Genomic DNA, 16305 nt, shown 5'->3' with positions numbered 1-16305 from the left:
AATTTTGACAAGAATTATACATTTTTTTTAATTAAAAAAATTTAATAATGTCAAATTGGGGCCTGTATATATATTTATTTATTAATTACAAATGTAAAATGTCTTTTTTCTGTTTTTTTTTCTGTTTTTTTTTTTATTTTTAATAATGATTAGGCCTATATAAATATTTTAAATAATTATAGAAATTTTTATATTATTATTTTGGTCTTTGTTTTTCTGAGTTTCGTTTTTAATAGTTTAATTAAATGAATAATTAAAAAACATGTCTAATCAGTTTAATTGGTAAAACTTGGGGGAAAAATAGATTTTTATATAATATAATAAATGTAATGTAATATAATATATGTAATAACTATTTTTAATTATTTAAAATTTCAGAATTCTGTTTCATGCATAATCTATTCAATTCATAAAACTTTAACTTAATAGGTTTTCATTCATGTTTTAATATATATATATATATATATATATATATATATATATATATATATATATATATAATATTATTATTATTTATTTATTTTTTTTTACCCTCATGGAAGGTAATAAAAATGTCAGCAAGTACGGCCTGTATTTATTTTTAATTTTTTCTAAAATTCTGTGTTATCTGCTTAAATTTTCAAATTTTTATGATGATTTACAAATAAAAGTCATCTATGAGATTTTTATATTATATTAGACCTATTTTTCTGTTTTGTAATGGTTAAATTGAATTCGATATGCAATCAAAAAGCTTATCTAATCAATTGAATTAATAAAAATGTCACAACTTAATTTTTCTGGAGTTGTTTAATAAAAGAGAAGCTTAAATCATTAACAACTGAATTACTCTTTTAAAATCTAATCAAATGAAAATATGAAACTCATTTAGTTTTTCCGTAAACAAAATACTGCAACAGAGGTTTGCAGTTAAAATTTAAACCTATAGAAATGTTTATCCATTTTTATGACTGGATTCCACAACTTTGTATGCATTTTCCACATTGAAGTGCATCAGTGCATCATAGTGCCCTACAAAACCCAGTTATCTGCTCCAAACCCCATCAAAAGCTTCTCTGATCGTCCTCTGGAGCAAAATGCAGCAAGTGCTCCGATCCGGCCGTGGATGTTTTGGATGGGGTCTTGGATTTCTCCCAGCTCCTTAATGCATCGCTGGCATGTAATTATCTCCTCTGTTTTAATGAGGAAGGGTGCCACCCTCCGACAACAAACAAATAAGAAGCGGGAATGTGGGTAATTATAGCGTGCGAGGGGATAATAGTCCCTAACTCCGCGTGCAAATGTGTGACTCGCGCCGCTTGTTTCCAGCGGTGGCTTAGAGTTCATCACCCACCTGTTTCATACAGCTCTTTTGGAAAAACACTAAATCTCAGCTTCACATGAGGAATCCAATGACTTTCTAGTACCTAGAGATACGGAGCTGCCGTCTCTATCTCCCATCCTTTGGGATTTCCTCTTGTGTATTAAAAGAGGAAGGAACACCCATGAAATGAGCAGCAGACATGCAAAATATCAAATTGGAGAGAGCTGTGCTTAGAAAATGCCTATTTTGCATGTCAGAAACTAGTGCATGTCTCTTTAAATGCAAATGAACTGCTGCTCCCCGCCCCCTTTGCCGGAACAATTCACACTGCAGGTACTCTGCAAAAAAACATCTATTTGCTTTATTTTATTCTGTATTATCTGCTTAAATTTCTGGAATTATGATTTTGAAAATTATCGATAAATAGTAATCGGGGCCTGTAAAAATGTATGTAATTTAAGAAATGTTTTTATTATTATTTTGGTCTTTATTTTTCTGAATGTTGTTTTAATAGTTTAATTAAATTAATAATAATAATAATAAATGTCTAATCAATTCAATTGATAAAACTTTATTTTATTTTTACAATATTTATTTTTATTAAATAAAGAAATGTATTAAAAATGACATTATTATTATTGTTAATTTAAAATTTCATTTTTAATGGTTTATTTAAAATTAATTATCAAAAAGCATGTCTAATGTATTCAATTCATGAAGCTTCTTAATTTATTTTTATTTTTTTTATTTTTTTTAACAAAAAATACTTCTTTTATTAAAAAAGTAATAAAAATGTCAATAATTAGGGCCTGTTATGTTTATTTTAATTTAAATTTTTTGGTCTGAAATTCTGTACATTTCTAGAATTATGATTTAAAAAATATTAAATATACAGGAATTGGGGCCTGTAAAAATCTTAATTATAAAAAAATATTTATTTTAAATTTCTTTCTTTTTCTGGATTTTTGTTTAATTGAATTAATGATCAAAAAACATGTCTACTCAATTAAGTTTAATATCTGCTTAAATTTCTAGATTTATGAGTTTTATTTGATAAATTTGTACAGTTTCTTTTTTTTAATTAAATATTAATTTTTTTTTTCTTTTTCCTGAATTTCTGTTATCTGCTTAAATTTCTAGATTTATGATTTTTTTAATTATAAATAAGTAATTGGGGTCTGTAAAAATCGTTTATGTCATTTATTTAAGAAAGTTTTATATTATGTCTTAATTTTCTGGATTTTCTGGATGTCTTAATTTAATGGTTTTTGTAATTTTTTTTTTTTTTTTTTACAAAATTATTATTAGTTTTATTAAATTAAGGAATTTAATATAAATGACAATAATTAGGGCCTGTAATTATTTTTTTCTTCCTGAAATTGTATTACCTGCTTAGATTTCTGTTGTTCACTTCTAGAAGAAACATTTACAGATAATTTACTCATCCCCTTGTCATCCAAAATATTCATGACTTTCTTTCTTCAGTCGAAAACAAATGTTTTTTTAAGGAAAATGTTTCAGGATTATCTCTCCATACAGTGGACTTCTATGGAGTTTGAACATCCAAAATGCAGCTTTAAAAGACTCTAAACGATCCCAGACGAGGAAGAAGGATCTTATCTGGTGAAACAGTCCGTTATTTTCTCAAAGAAATGCACAATTTATTACCTTTTTAACCTTAAATCCTTGTCTTGTCTTGCTCTGTCAGAGCTCTATGTATTCCGGTTCAAGACAGTTAGGGTATGTCTAAAAACTCTCTTTTTCTCCTCAAACTGTAAAATCGTCTTACGTTGCTGTTTTACCGATTTTTTTTTTTTTTTTTTTTTTTTTTTTTTGTAAAGGGCATTTGATGATCTTTTTACATTTACTTGGTAAACACTGGGTCAGTACTTCTGCAGCGATGCAGAGATAATGAGATAGGAGTTTTTTTTTTTTGACATACCCTAACTGTCTTGAACAGGGGTACATGCAGAGCTAGACAAGACGAGCATTTGAGGTTAAATAGTATATAAATTGTCATTCTTTTAAAAAATAACCGATCGCTTCACTAGATGAGACCCCTCTTCCTCGGCTGTGATCATTTAGAGCCCTTTGAAACTGCATTGTGGAAGTTCAAACTCAGGGGCACCACAGAAGTCCACTACATGGAGAGAAATCCTGAAACATTTCCCTAAAAAACATAATTTCTTTCCGGCTGAATAAAAAAAGACATGGACATCTTGGATGACAAGTGAATACAGTATCTGTAAATTTTTGTTCTGGAAGTGAACTACTCCTTCAACAGAAAAAAAATCTGAAATATCTCCAGTCTCTTTTCATAAAGCAGTCGGCGGTGTTGGTCACAGATGGCCTGAGCGGCTCAAATCGTCCGTGCTGACTCATAGTCTGCTGCTGCTGGACTTTGTCACCTGTTTAGGCATCTTTTATGTCTCTTGATGAACAAATGAAGTCTTTTGCCGCTGATCCGGAGTGGTTTGTTTGACTCCAGGTGATGGTTTATGGCTGCTTGTAATGCATCGGCAGCATCACCGATGCCTCGGGTTTGGTTGCGTTCCCAGGCGGCGTGGAGACGTCGCTCAGTCTTAACACCCAGCGTGTGTATCGAGCTCCCCTCGGGAGTTTGATTGAACATTTAATTAGGTTAGCCTGCGTACTAGGGATATCTGTGAATGAGCGCCGCTCCCGAGGAGGAAAACTGTGATTATTCTCCAAAGACGAACGGGGAGTAATTAAGTCTGAATGAGAGCCGGCTTGGGTTTTCCCTGTTGTTCGGGTCTATTTAGATGGCGTTTTGTTTTTTCGTCCTCGTTGTTTTGTCGTCTCACGCTTGTCAGACTTGATCTCGGTGTTCTTTCCTCTTTTTCCTGCGCTGGTTCCCATGGTTACCTGAAGGCCTGCTATGCTTTGGGTTTATTCATCTGATGTGTGTGTGCGCATCGTGCAACCCCGCCTCGTTTTCTTGTGCAACTTCTCTCTTTTCTGCTCGTCTATTATAAATACTGTAAGCCATCATGCATGAGTATCATGCACTTCCACTGTCTGAAAAACTAATTCAAATGCAACGCTTTGCAATGGTGTCAAAGGTGTCAAACAGAAATAGTGACTGATATTTTCTTCCGTGTTGTGACGTACACCTGAATGAAAAGAAGAAATGTAATTCTGGTTTGATCAGTCTGTTGTTTTAGCAGAGAAATGCCCATTTTAAACTAGAGAGGTAATGATTGCATGTTTTTTATTGTTTGCTGCAATCAGCATGCTTAAATTAGTTACATCAGGGGTGTCAAACTCAATTTAGGGTGAGGGTGAGGGAATCTCCTTTTTTCATAGAATCTCCTTTCAAATCATAGTGCACCAAATTACAAATGAATTTGCAAATAATAATAATAATAATAATAATAATAAACCTAGAAAGACACAATATTCTGTAAAACTGCATTTAATAAGTCCTCAGAAACTGTTAATTAACACTCGTATTCCTTTTTGGGAAAACAAAGTTGTCCAAGCAATGGCAAACAAAACCCTTTCCTTTGAACATTATTAATATTATTTGTCAGATACTTTTTAGTAATGAGAAAATAAGAAATAACGAGTGGTAAAGATTACGTGTACAGACAGTTACATTAAATATAAAGCTATATGCTACAATTTACAAACTAGAAAAACACTTGACAACTAAAAAAATCTGCCTTTAACATATGTGACCCTGGCTGGACCACAAAACCAGTCTTAAGTCGCTGGGGTATATTTGTAGCAATAGCCAAAAATACATTGTATGGGTCAAATTATCGTTTTTTTCTTTTATGCCAAAAATCATTAGGAAATTAAGTAAAGATCATGTTCCATGAAGATTTTTTGTACAATTCCTACTGTAAATATATCAAAATGTAATTTTTGATTAGTAATATGCATTGTTAAGAACCTAATTTGGACAACTTTAAAGGTGATTTTCTCAGTATTTAGATTTTTTTGCACCCTCAGATTCTAGATTTTCAAATAGATGTATCTCAGTCAAATATTATCCTATCCTAACAAACCATACATCAATAGAAAGCTTATTTATTGAGCTTTCATGTGATGTATACATCTCAAAGATTACGTGTACAGACAGTTACATTAAATATAAAGCTATATGCTACAATTTACAAACTAGAAAAACACTTGACAACTAAAAAAATCTGCCTTTAACATATGTGACCCTGGCTGGACCACAAAACCAGTCTTAAGTCGCTGGGGTATATTTGTAGCAATAGCCAAAAATACATTGTATGGGTCAAATTATCGTTTTTTCTTTTATGCCAAAAATCATTAGGAAATTAAGTAAAGATCATGTTCCATTAAGATTTTTTGTACAATTCCTACTGTAAATATATCAAAATGTAATTTTTGATTAGTAATATGCATTGTTAAGAACCTAATTTGGACAACTTTAAAGGTGATTTTCTCAGTATTTAGATTTTTTTGCACCCTCAGATTCTAGATTTTCAAATAGATGTATCTCAGTCAAATATTATCCTATCCTAACAAACCATACATCAATAGAAAGCTTATTTATTGAGCTTTCATGTGATGTATACATCTCAGTTTTGTAAAATTTAACCTTATGACTGGTTTTGTGGTCCAGGGTCACATATTTAAGAACTCAAAAGCTTATATGTAAAAAATAATGGTTAATTCTAACGAAAAAAAAATACTTTGGATAGGAACAATAAGCAGGCACTAGAAATGAGAATCTAGAATGCATTTGTAATGCATTAGGTTAATTCTTAGTTTTGCATGATGATATGATGAATGGATGGTTCATTTTAACAGCTGATCTGATCACACACTTATATGCTTAATACCTCGTGCTTTTAAAACAAATCCACGCTGAAAAGAATTACGTTAACTGACATCTGGACGTGACTCTCCACAATCTCTGATGAAATCGGTCAGGTTTTCTCTATATGTGACCCTGGACCACAAAACCAGTCTTAAGTCGCTGGGGTATATTTGTAGCAATAGCCAAAAATACATTGTATGGGTCAAAATTATTGATTTTTCTTTTATGCCAAAAATCATTAGGAAATTAAGTAAAGATCATGTTCCATGAAGATTTTTTGTAAAATTCCTACTATAAATATATCAAAATGTAATTTTTGATAAGTAATATGCATTAAGAACTAGGGGTGGGCGATATGACCTAAAATTAATATCACGGTATTTTTCATCTTTTGAACGGTGACGGTATGATATCACGGTATTATGTTAAGCCCTTTCTGTCTGAGAGTGCCACCTTTCAACTACCTTTTGGCCATTGAAACGGTCCAACTCAGGCCATTTAATGCCTCAGCAAATAATAATGATCAGCAAGATTTCTGTCTTCATTTTTATAGGGTTGTCCATGAAAATGAGGCTCAGAGGAGCCATGAGTGCAATCAAATCTATAAATTAGTGTTGAGATTAGTGTTTTAAAAATAAAATTAGGAATACACAATTATTTAAGATTTCAATAACTGAAAGGATCTGCCAGCAGGTGGCGGCAAGACACTGAAATTAATACTGAATCGTATTGTTCATTTGATTCGTTAGAACACATTCAAGTGACTCTCTTTATGAATGGGAAATTGAATCATTTCACTAGATTAGTTTACAAACGCACGTTCACTTACTGAAAACAACGAAACACCGCTGTGTTTGATTGGTGAACTGCGCATCTTCATTTAAACAGCGGTGTGACTGGTTCCAGAATAAAATTTGACGAAGAAACAGAGCAAAATCGGGCATAGAGTTCTTCTCAGACAATGTAAGTCACTTAATAATAACTTCTTGTTTATTTAACGGCTGTATTAAATTAATATCTCATTTACAAACTCCCATAAAAATATTAAAAGCTAAAAATCTCTTACTTACACTCTCTCTACACTTTGTTTATTGAAGGAATCGTCAGATATGTATGTGATACATTACTGTGCTGTGAACCTAGACAAGTCGGCGTTTCGCTTTCCGGTGCATTTTGAACTTACACAACAGGAACAAAGCAGCGATCGTATTTATCACCGCCATTGTCGATCGCACCAGTGTTGTTATTCGCGCGAGTGATGGGGAAACCTCCCGCGGATCAACTAGAGTGAGTGACGCGATGCGCATATTCGTATGGCGTTTGGTGTGAACGCACCGACTGTATGTGCGCACGCAATTGACAAACAGTCACAGGCAAATTAAACTTCAGTGCCTTATTATTTAGAACTAGCTATTATTGATGTAAATGTAGCCGTTCAAGGCACATAATTGATTTATTACGGTATTGACGGTATTAGAAAATCCATGTCGTGGCGCAATGTCACACCGGTGATAACTATGATACCGGTGTACCGCCCACCCCTATTAAGAACTTAATTTGGACAACTTTAAAGGTGATTTTCTCAGTATTTAGATTTTTTTGCACCCTCAGATTCCAGATTTTCAAATAGATGTATCTCGGCCAAATATTGTCCTATCCTAACAAACCATACATTAATAGAAAGCTTATTTATTGAGCTTTCATATGATGTATGTATCTCAGTTTTGTCAAATTTAACCTTATGACTGGTTTTGTGGTCCAGGGTCACATATTAGAGCCGTTCTGAACTTACTATATGAACGCATACTGGATCCTTGGACTAAAAGGGGTTCGCCAGTATAAGACATTTCAGATCGTAAAATTCTGTCTCTTTTCATTTTTAAGGTATTATTTTAGTTGTAATGTACTGAATAAAATTAGTAATCAATAATAATTGTTATTTTACCACTCGCCTCCCGGACGGAGCGGGCAGGGTAACGTAAACTGTGCATCAACATCCGCAATCAGCTACGTCGTTAACGTTAGTCCTCTCATCGAGTGCTACAGAGAAAGCAATGAATATCTTAACTTTGTCTTTCAGCTGACGGTTCAAGTCTCTTGCAAGGTCCCCAATTCTTCCAGCCACTGTATTTCTTGACAAGCTAATACTGGCAAAAGCCTGTTAATAAAATAAAAATGAATAAAACCAAAGACGATATTGCCGCGAATACTCGTACATAGACGTTATTTAATACTACTACTATTAATAATAATGATAATAAAAAAAAAAAAGATTTAATATTAAATATTATTGTTCAAAGCATTCCGCGGGCCATATTGGACGACTTAGTGGGCCGTACTCGGTCCGTGGGCCGCATGCTTGACACCCCTGAGTTACATGAAAATAAAAGGAATAAATTTAAATAAAAATGTAACTGGTTACATTTCACTAAAAAGGTAAAACATAAGTATAAAATAACCAGTGTTATTTTAGAATGATTGATTAACTATTATAGTTCTCATTAATATTTTGAATTTGACTGTTATTTTCATTTTAAAGTTTTAGTAATCTTGTATTTTATATTTTTCTGTTTTGATTTATTAGTTTTTAGTTATTTTAGTATTTCATCTTAAACTAAACAAAATGATATCCAGGAAGAAAAAAAATCAAGCAGTGCAAATTTTTATATATTTTTTTTATTTTGTTTTAATTTTTGTTTCATTAAAACCATGAATTTAATTTGCATTGGTTGAATACTGCCAATTATTATTTAATTATTTTATTGTTTTTGCAGGATCAATAAAAGCATACATTTAATTTGCATTGTATATATATATATATATTTTTTTTTTTTTACTTTTTTGTATTTTTTTTTATTTATTGTATTCATTACAAGATATGTAAAAGCATAACAGTGTAATAATTTAATTAGCATTTTTATTTAAAACTAAAAAAAGTGTATTGCTTGAAGAAAAATATTTTGAATTTTGTTGTTTTCGATATTTTAATAGAATTTTTTATTTTATTGGTTTTACAAGATCATTACATCCATAAATTTCATTTGCATTGCTTGAAAAAAATATTTTTATTTACTTTAATATATATTTTTTATGCTTATTTTATTTTATTTATTGTATTTATTTATTAACATAACAATAATATATATATATTAAATAAATAGTTCAACCTAATTTCAAGCAATGCAAAAAATTTTAAATACAAATTAGTGTTAGTGTATGTTTATTACATTTTTTTGCATTGCTTAATTTTTTTTTCATTTTGTACTAAAAATGTATTTTTATTTCATTGATTGTATGCATTTATTTTACTTATAAGAAATGAAACTTTAAAATCATAATTTAATGGTTAAATAATAAAAAAAAATGTCATTGATATTTATAGTTGCATTTTAATTCATTTTTATTTTAACTTATAAACACTTTTTTTTTTTCAAGCAGTGCATTTTTTACAAGACCATAAAGGCTAAAAAAATGTTTTCTGGCTTACACTAACAAACCATAATCACGTACAATAACACAAGTACATTTATTTAGAAAGCAAATAAGCTGAGTTTTGAGCAGATTTACCACATGCCTGTGCTGTGCCGTAATAATTTAATTAGCATTTTTATGTAAAACTAAAACCTGATTTTTTTTTTTTTGTCAAGCGGTGCAATTTTTTTACATTTTAATTTAATTTGATAAAGATCATTCAAACCAGACATTTCATTTGCATTGCTTGAAAAAAATATTTATGTTATTTATTCATTACAAGATGATTAAAACCATAAAAATGTAATTTACTTTGCATTTTTATTTTAACTTAAAAACACAATTTTTTCATGCAGTGTATTTGTTGCATTTATTTATTGACATAATTTAATTATTTAATTTGCACATATATATATTTATTTATTATTATTATTATTTATTTATTTTTATTTTTATTTTTTTTGCATTGCTTGAAAAATATTGTAATTTAATTTTGTATTTAAAAAATGTATGTTTTTTTATTTTTGTATTGTATTTATTTATTTTACTTATTTATTACAAGATCATTAAAATCATAACAATTTAATGATTAAATAATTTTAAAACATTATATATTAATGGAAAATAAAAGGTGATTAGATTTTAAACCATACATTTCATCTGCATTGCTTGAATTTTTTTTAATTAATTTTTTTCATAACAATTTAATGATTAAATAAAGTATATATTAATGAAAAATAAAAGGTGTTTAGATTTAAAACCATAAATTTAATCTGCATTGCTTGAAAAAAAAAAAATTTACAAGATAACTAAAACCATAACAATTTAAAAATTTAATTAGCTTTTTTCACTTAAAACCACAATTTTTTCAAGTAGTGCGAACTATTTTGTTTTTTTTACAAGACCATAAAACCCTAAAAAGTTAATTTGCATTGGCTGAACTATGTTTTTTTTTTTTTTTTACATTTCACTGCATTTTAGTGTAAGATCACGAAAAGCATGTTTTTCAGCTTACACTAACAAACCATAATCATGCACAATAACACTAAGTACATTTATTTAGAAAGCAAATAGGCTGAGTTTCGAGCAGATTGGAGCAGAACGTCCTGCCATTTGGAGTAGCGCTGCACAATGAGACGCCTGTCCCTTTACAACCCCCGAAAATAGCCGTGCAAACATTCAGCCGCCAGTCCCTGCACTGAAAGCCACTAAAAGCCTCATAGTCGTCGGAGCACCTGTCGGCGGCTTGTGCCAGGCTGTGCATTAGTGTCGTGTCACGAATAGACGGCGGTCCCCGCTGCTCCGCTCCACCTGCGAACATTTAGTGCATCTGTGTGAAACAGACCATCGTCCGGTTGCCATGGGAACTGAAAAACAGGTATCGCCGGAGAAATGGAGGCATGCGAGCGGACGAGCATTCGAGAGCGATAATTCATAAATAACACTCCTCATTCACAATTACACGTCGATGTCGCTCTCCGTGACATTACAGTGTGACACGAGCAGCGATGGATGTTCTCTGCGCTGCGCCCTAATTATTATTCCCATCACTTATTAAAGGAGGCAGATTTGCTGCACTGCTTGCAATGTTTCCTTAATGCCTCATCCATATTTACAGGACAGATACGGGAAGATGTGTATGTCAACTTCTCTGAAAGGTCTCTAATAGGTTCCTGTGTTCTTCTGCTTCTCTCCTTCAGCTATAGACCTTTTGTATGGTGGAATATATTGCTTTGTGTGCCAAGACTACATATACGACAAAGACATGGAGCAGATTGCCAAAGAAGAACAAAGAAAAGCGTGGAAATTGCAAGGTAGGTTCCCTCCGCCCCTTATGCATAATGTGCTTCAACCTCGCCTGTGGCTTCAGGGCCTGTTCATTCTGAACATTAATGTCAGACGCTGTTGTGTTGCGAGCCGCAGGAGGGCAAGAGGGTGTTTTGTTTCGGACACTGATAAGGGCTCTTTTTTTTATGGAAGGCCTTTTTCACCACTGAATAAAAAAAAAGGTTATTGTGATTTTTCTTTTTTTTTTTTCTTTTTTTGACGACTTTTCTCAGAATTGTGAAATCTAAACTTGCAATTGCAATGAAATTTTTTTTTTTCAATTCTGACTTTATTTCTCGCGGTTGTGAGTTTATATTTCACAATTTTGAGAAAAGTCAGAATTGCGAGTTTACATCACAATTCTGACTTTTTTTCTTGCAATTCTGACTTTTAATCGCAATTGTGAGTTTATATTTCACAATTTTGAGAGAATAAGTCAGAATTGCAAGTTTATATCACTCAGTTCTGAGAAAAAAGGTAAGAATTGCGACATTATTTCTCGCAGTTGTTTAAATCCCACAAATCTGACTTTATTTTTTGTAATTGTGAGTTTATATCCCATAATTCTGACTTTATTTATTGCAATTGCGAGATACAAACCCAGAATTGCGAGAAATAACGTCAGAATTGTTTATATCTATATTTATGTTTATATCCCACAATTCTGACTTTATTTCTCACAATTGTGAGTTTATATTTCACAATTTTGAGAATTTTCTTTTTTGCAATTCTGACTTTTTCTCACAATTGTGAGTGTATCTCGCAATTCTGACTTTTTTTTTAATCGCAATTGTGAGTTTGTTTCACAATTTTGAGAAAAAAAAGTCAGAATTGCGACTATTTCTTGCAATTCTGTTTATATCCCACAATTCTGACTTTCTTTCTTGCAATTGTGAGATTACATTTCATAATTCGGAGAAGAAAAAATTTGAATTGCGAGTTTATATCCCGCAATTCTGACTTTATATCTCACAATTTTTAATTTATATTTCACAATTCTGAGAAAAAAAGTCAGAATTGTGGGATTTTTTTTCTTGCAATTCTGACTTTTTCTCGCAATTGCGAGTGTATCTCACAATTCTGACTTTCTTTAATCACAATTGTGAGTTTTTCACAATTTTGAGAAAAATAAGTTTATATGACTCAGTTCTGAGAAAAAAAAGTCAGAATTCCGACTTTATTTCTTGCAATTGTGAGTTTATATTCCGCAAGTCTGACTTTATATCTCGCAATTGTGAGTTTATATTTCATAATTCAGAGAAAAAAAGTCAGAATTGTGAGAGAAAAATCACAATTGCAATAAATAAGTCAGAATTGTGGGATATAAACACAATTGCGAGAAATAAAGTTGCAATTCTGACTTTTTTCTCGCAATTCTGACTTTTTTTTTCTCAGAAATTTGAAATATTTCACGTTTTACAGAATTGTACAAAAAAGTCAGAATTGCAGGGGAAAAAAAGTCAGAATTGCGAGTTTATATCCCGCAAGTCTGACTTTATATCTCGCAATTGTTTATGTTAAGAGTTTATATTTCATAACTCAGAGAAAAAAATTTTTTAGAATTGCGAGAAATAAAGTCGCAATTCTGACTGCAAGAAACAAACTTGCAAACGAAAAATTGTGAGATGTTTACTGGAAATTGCGATTTATTTCTCACAATTGTTTATATGCCTCAATTCTGACTTTATATCTCGCAGAATTGCGAGAAAAAGGGGCAGAATTGCGAGTTTGCAAAATTGCTAACTTCTTGCAATTTGTTTATATCCCGCAATTTTGACTTTATAATTGTGAGTTTGTGAGTTTATATTTCACAATTGCGAGAAAAAAGTCAGATTTGCGAGATGTAAACTCGCAATTGCAAGTGTATATCTCGCAATTCTGACTTTATTTCTTGCAATTGTGTTTATATTTTACAATTCTGAAAAAAAGGTTAAAAATATAAATTCGCAATTGTGAGTTATAAAGTCAGAATTACAAGATATAAACTTGTGATATAAACTTGCAATTCTGACTTTTTAATTTGCAATTGCAAGTTTGTATCTCGCAATTCTGAGAAAAAGTCACAATCACCTTTTTATTTTTTTTATTCAGTGGCAGAAACGGGCTTTCATACATTTTTGCTAGTGTGAGATGCAACAATCGTAAACCAGATTTGCATTTGCTGAAGGAAGTGTTTGCTAGGCAGCAAAATAATAGTGTTCATGTTTTATGCACAGTCAAAGCTAAAATTTATTCCTAAAATTTATCTCATTTTATATTTATCTCAGAGTTAAACTCTCAGAACAAATTCATCTTGATAATGTCCGATAAATTTGATAGAAAGTAGGGATGCGTGATATTATCGGACAGATACCGGAATCGGCCGATAATGGCTTTAATATCCAGCTGATGCTGATATTTACATTTAAAGATTATGCCGATGTCTTGCCGATAAGAGGAATACGTCAGGGTGTGTTAGCTAGAGATCGACCAATATATCAGTTTACCAATATTTTTCCCGGTATTTAATAGGGTTGCATCGATCCGATACTCTGGATCGGTATCGATGCCGATCCAAGCTTTTTGAATGGATCGGATATCGGTGACAGATACCGTTACCAGAGTTTGATTGAATAAATGGCAAGAAATAATAGTCTGCTGTAAAAACTATAATAGTTCATACAAGAACACAATTATTTTAAAACATTGCCTTAAAAATAAAATGCATTGCGCTTCTTACAAAACCACATGTGATGTGAGTGTGACAGGCGAGTTCAGAGGGAACTTTCACATGCAAAGTCTACCTCAGTGCGGTAAACATGTTCCTGATTTGGAAATATTTGACTCTTGATACAGCAGCTATAGTAGCACTGCAAATTGTAATATTTGCAAAGCCCAACTTTCAAAAGGTGTAAGTAGTGTTTCGAATTACAACACCACAAATTTAATCAAGCATCTTCAAAAGCATCACGCAAAAGAACACAAGGACTTCGCGATTGTTTAATACAGCAGTTAAATAAATAAGAAGTTATTATTAAATGACTTATGTTGTCTGACTATAACACTATTGCCTGATTTTGCTCTATTTCATCGTCAAAAGTAATCTGAAACAAATCACAACTGAGCCTGCACATCTCCATTCAAACACAGCGGTGTTTCGTTTATGAATGAACGTGCGTTTTTAAACGAATCTAGTGAAATGATTCAATTTCCCATTCAAACAGAGAGTCACTTGCTTTATTCTGAATGAACCATCTGTTCGAACGAATCAAATGAATGAAATGATTCAGTAATTAAATCAGTGTCTTGCCGCCATCTGCTGGCAGATCTGTTCAGTTATTTATATCTGTAATATTTCTGTTTTCAAAATGTTATTTTTAAAACATTAATCTTAATATGAATTTATGAATTTGATTGCACTCGTGCATGTATCTCTTTTTTCACCCTTTTTTATCCAACGTGCAAGCAGATTTGGTATTTCTTGCTTTACCTAAAACAAATAAATCTTAATGACAAAGTGAATTGTATACATTCTTTAGTTTTGAAGGTCAAAGACCTCCACTGATATCGGCCGGGTATCGGTATCGGCCGATACTCAGAATTTTTGGTATCGGATCGGTTTTGAAAAAATGGTATCGTTGCATCCCTAGTATTTAAGCATTTCACCATAATCGGATATCGGTTTTGTAATATCGGATTTACTGATAAATGCTGCCAACTCTTTTGCTTTAGACTATTTACAAATGTTAAGTCTTAAAAAAAAATGTTACCTGAAAAAATAAAAAATGCAGCGATTGATGTATAGTTTATTTATCGCTTTAGTTTTTTTTTTTTTTTTCCAAAGCTTCAATGTACTGTCATTATAAAAGAACATTATTGTTTATTTAATTCTAACAAATACATTCTTGTTAAAAACTAACCAAAATGAAAAATTATTTGCTTAAATTTCTTTAGAGAAGAGACGCAAAAGGAAATCTATCGGTATCATCATCGGCTATTGACCAAAATGAGTTGAAAAATATCGGATATCGGCAAAAAAAAAAAACACCCCTCTTTCAGAATCTGCAAAATGTTTATTATTTTACAGAAATAAGAGGGATCATACAAAATGCATTTATTGTTTATTTAGTACTGACCTTAATAAGATATTTCACATAAGATGTTTACATATAGTTCACAAGAGAAAATAATAGTTGAATTTATAAAAATTAATGATAGTTGTTCATGAGTCCCTTGTTTGTCCTGAACAGTTAAACTGCCAGCTGTTCTTCAGAAAAATCCTTCAGATCCCACAAATTCTTTGGTTTTTCAGCATTTTTGTGTATTTGAACCCTTTCCAGCAATGACTGTATGATTTCGAGATCCATCTTTTCACACTGAGGACAACTGAGGGACTCATATGCAACTATTACAGAAGGTTCAAACACTCACTGATGCTCCAGAAGTATTTACAGTGAAGGCATCACAGCCAATTGCAAATTGAGCACTGAACATTTTGTCAGTGTCAGTGGGGTTTTTGTATGTGAACATTTCCTGTCCCTCATGTTGTGTTCCGGTCATTTTAACCTGAAGAGGGTTTTCTTTTTCCTGAAAATGCTAGTTAATCTTACCACATTGGACTAAAGCTTACTGACTTTGCTCACACAGGATTTAACAACTTCCCAAAAATGTAAGTATACCTTTTCCCCCCATGTTGTCATACTTACGGTGTTCCCAGTCAAATAAAATGACCGGAAAACAAATAAATGCATATACATTTCTTGTTAGTTATTACTAAAAATTGGCTTTTATTATTAACTTGTATCTTTGGATTAGCAAAGGTTTTGTATTTTTTTGTAGAGCTGATCTGGATGAACATTAGCAAAAAATATCTACAAATTATGTTGTTTTTACTTAAAAACAGAGG

The 16305-nt window shown here is 31.5% G+C and overlaps 1 protein-coding gene across 2 annotated transcripts in view; it reads left to right on the top strand.

Annotated features, from left to right (window-relative positions):
• The window catches only part of usp22 (ubiquitin specific peptidase 22), a 67436-nt gene that overhangs the window by 27635 nt on the left and 23496 nt on the right, over nucleotides 1-16305 (top strand). For both annotated transcript variants that reach the window (XM_073828095.1, XM_073828096.1), the window contains exon 3: nucleotides 11294-11407. In XM_073828095.1, coding sequence (XP_073684196.1) covers nucleotides 11294-11407 — 114 coding nt within the window. The remainder of the gene's footprint in view (nucleotides 1-11293; nucleotides 11408-16305) is intronic.

Source organism: Garra rufa, chromosome 22 (assembly GCF_049309525.1).
Source record: "Garra rufa chromosome 22, GarRuf1.0, whole genome shotgun sequence".
In the NCBI taxonomy this organism is placed as follows: Eukaryota; Metazoa; Chordata; class Actinopteri; order Cypriniformes; family Cyprinidae; genus Garra; species Garra rufa.
The sequence above is the reverse complement of the archived record's forward strand: the minus strand, read 5'-3'. Positions and strand labels throughout refer to the sequence as shown.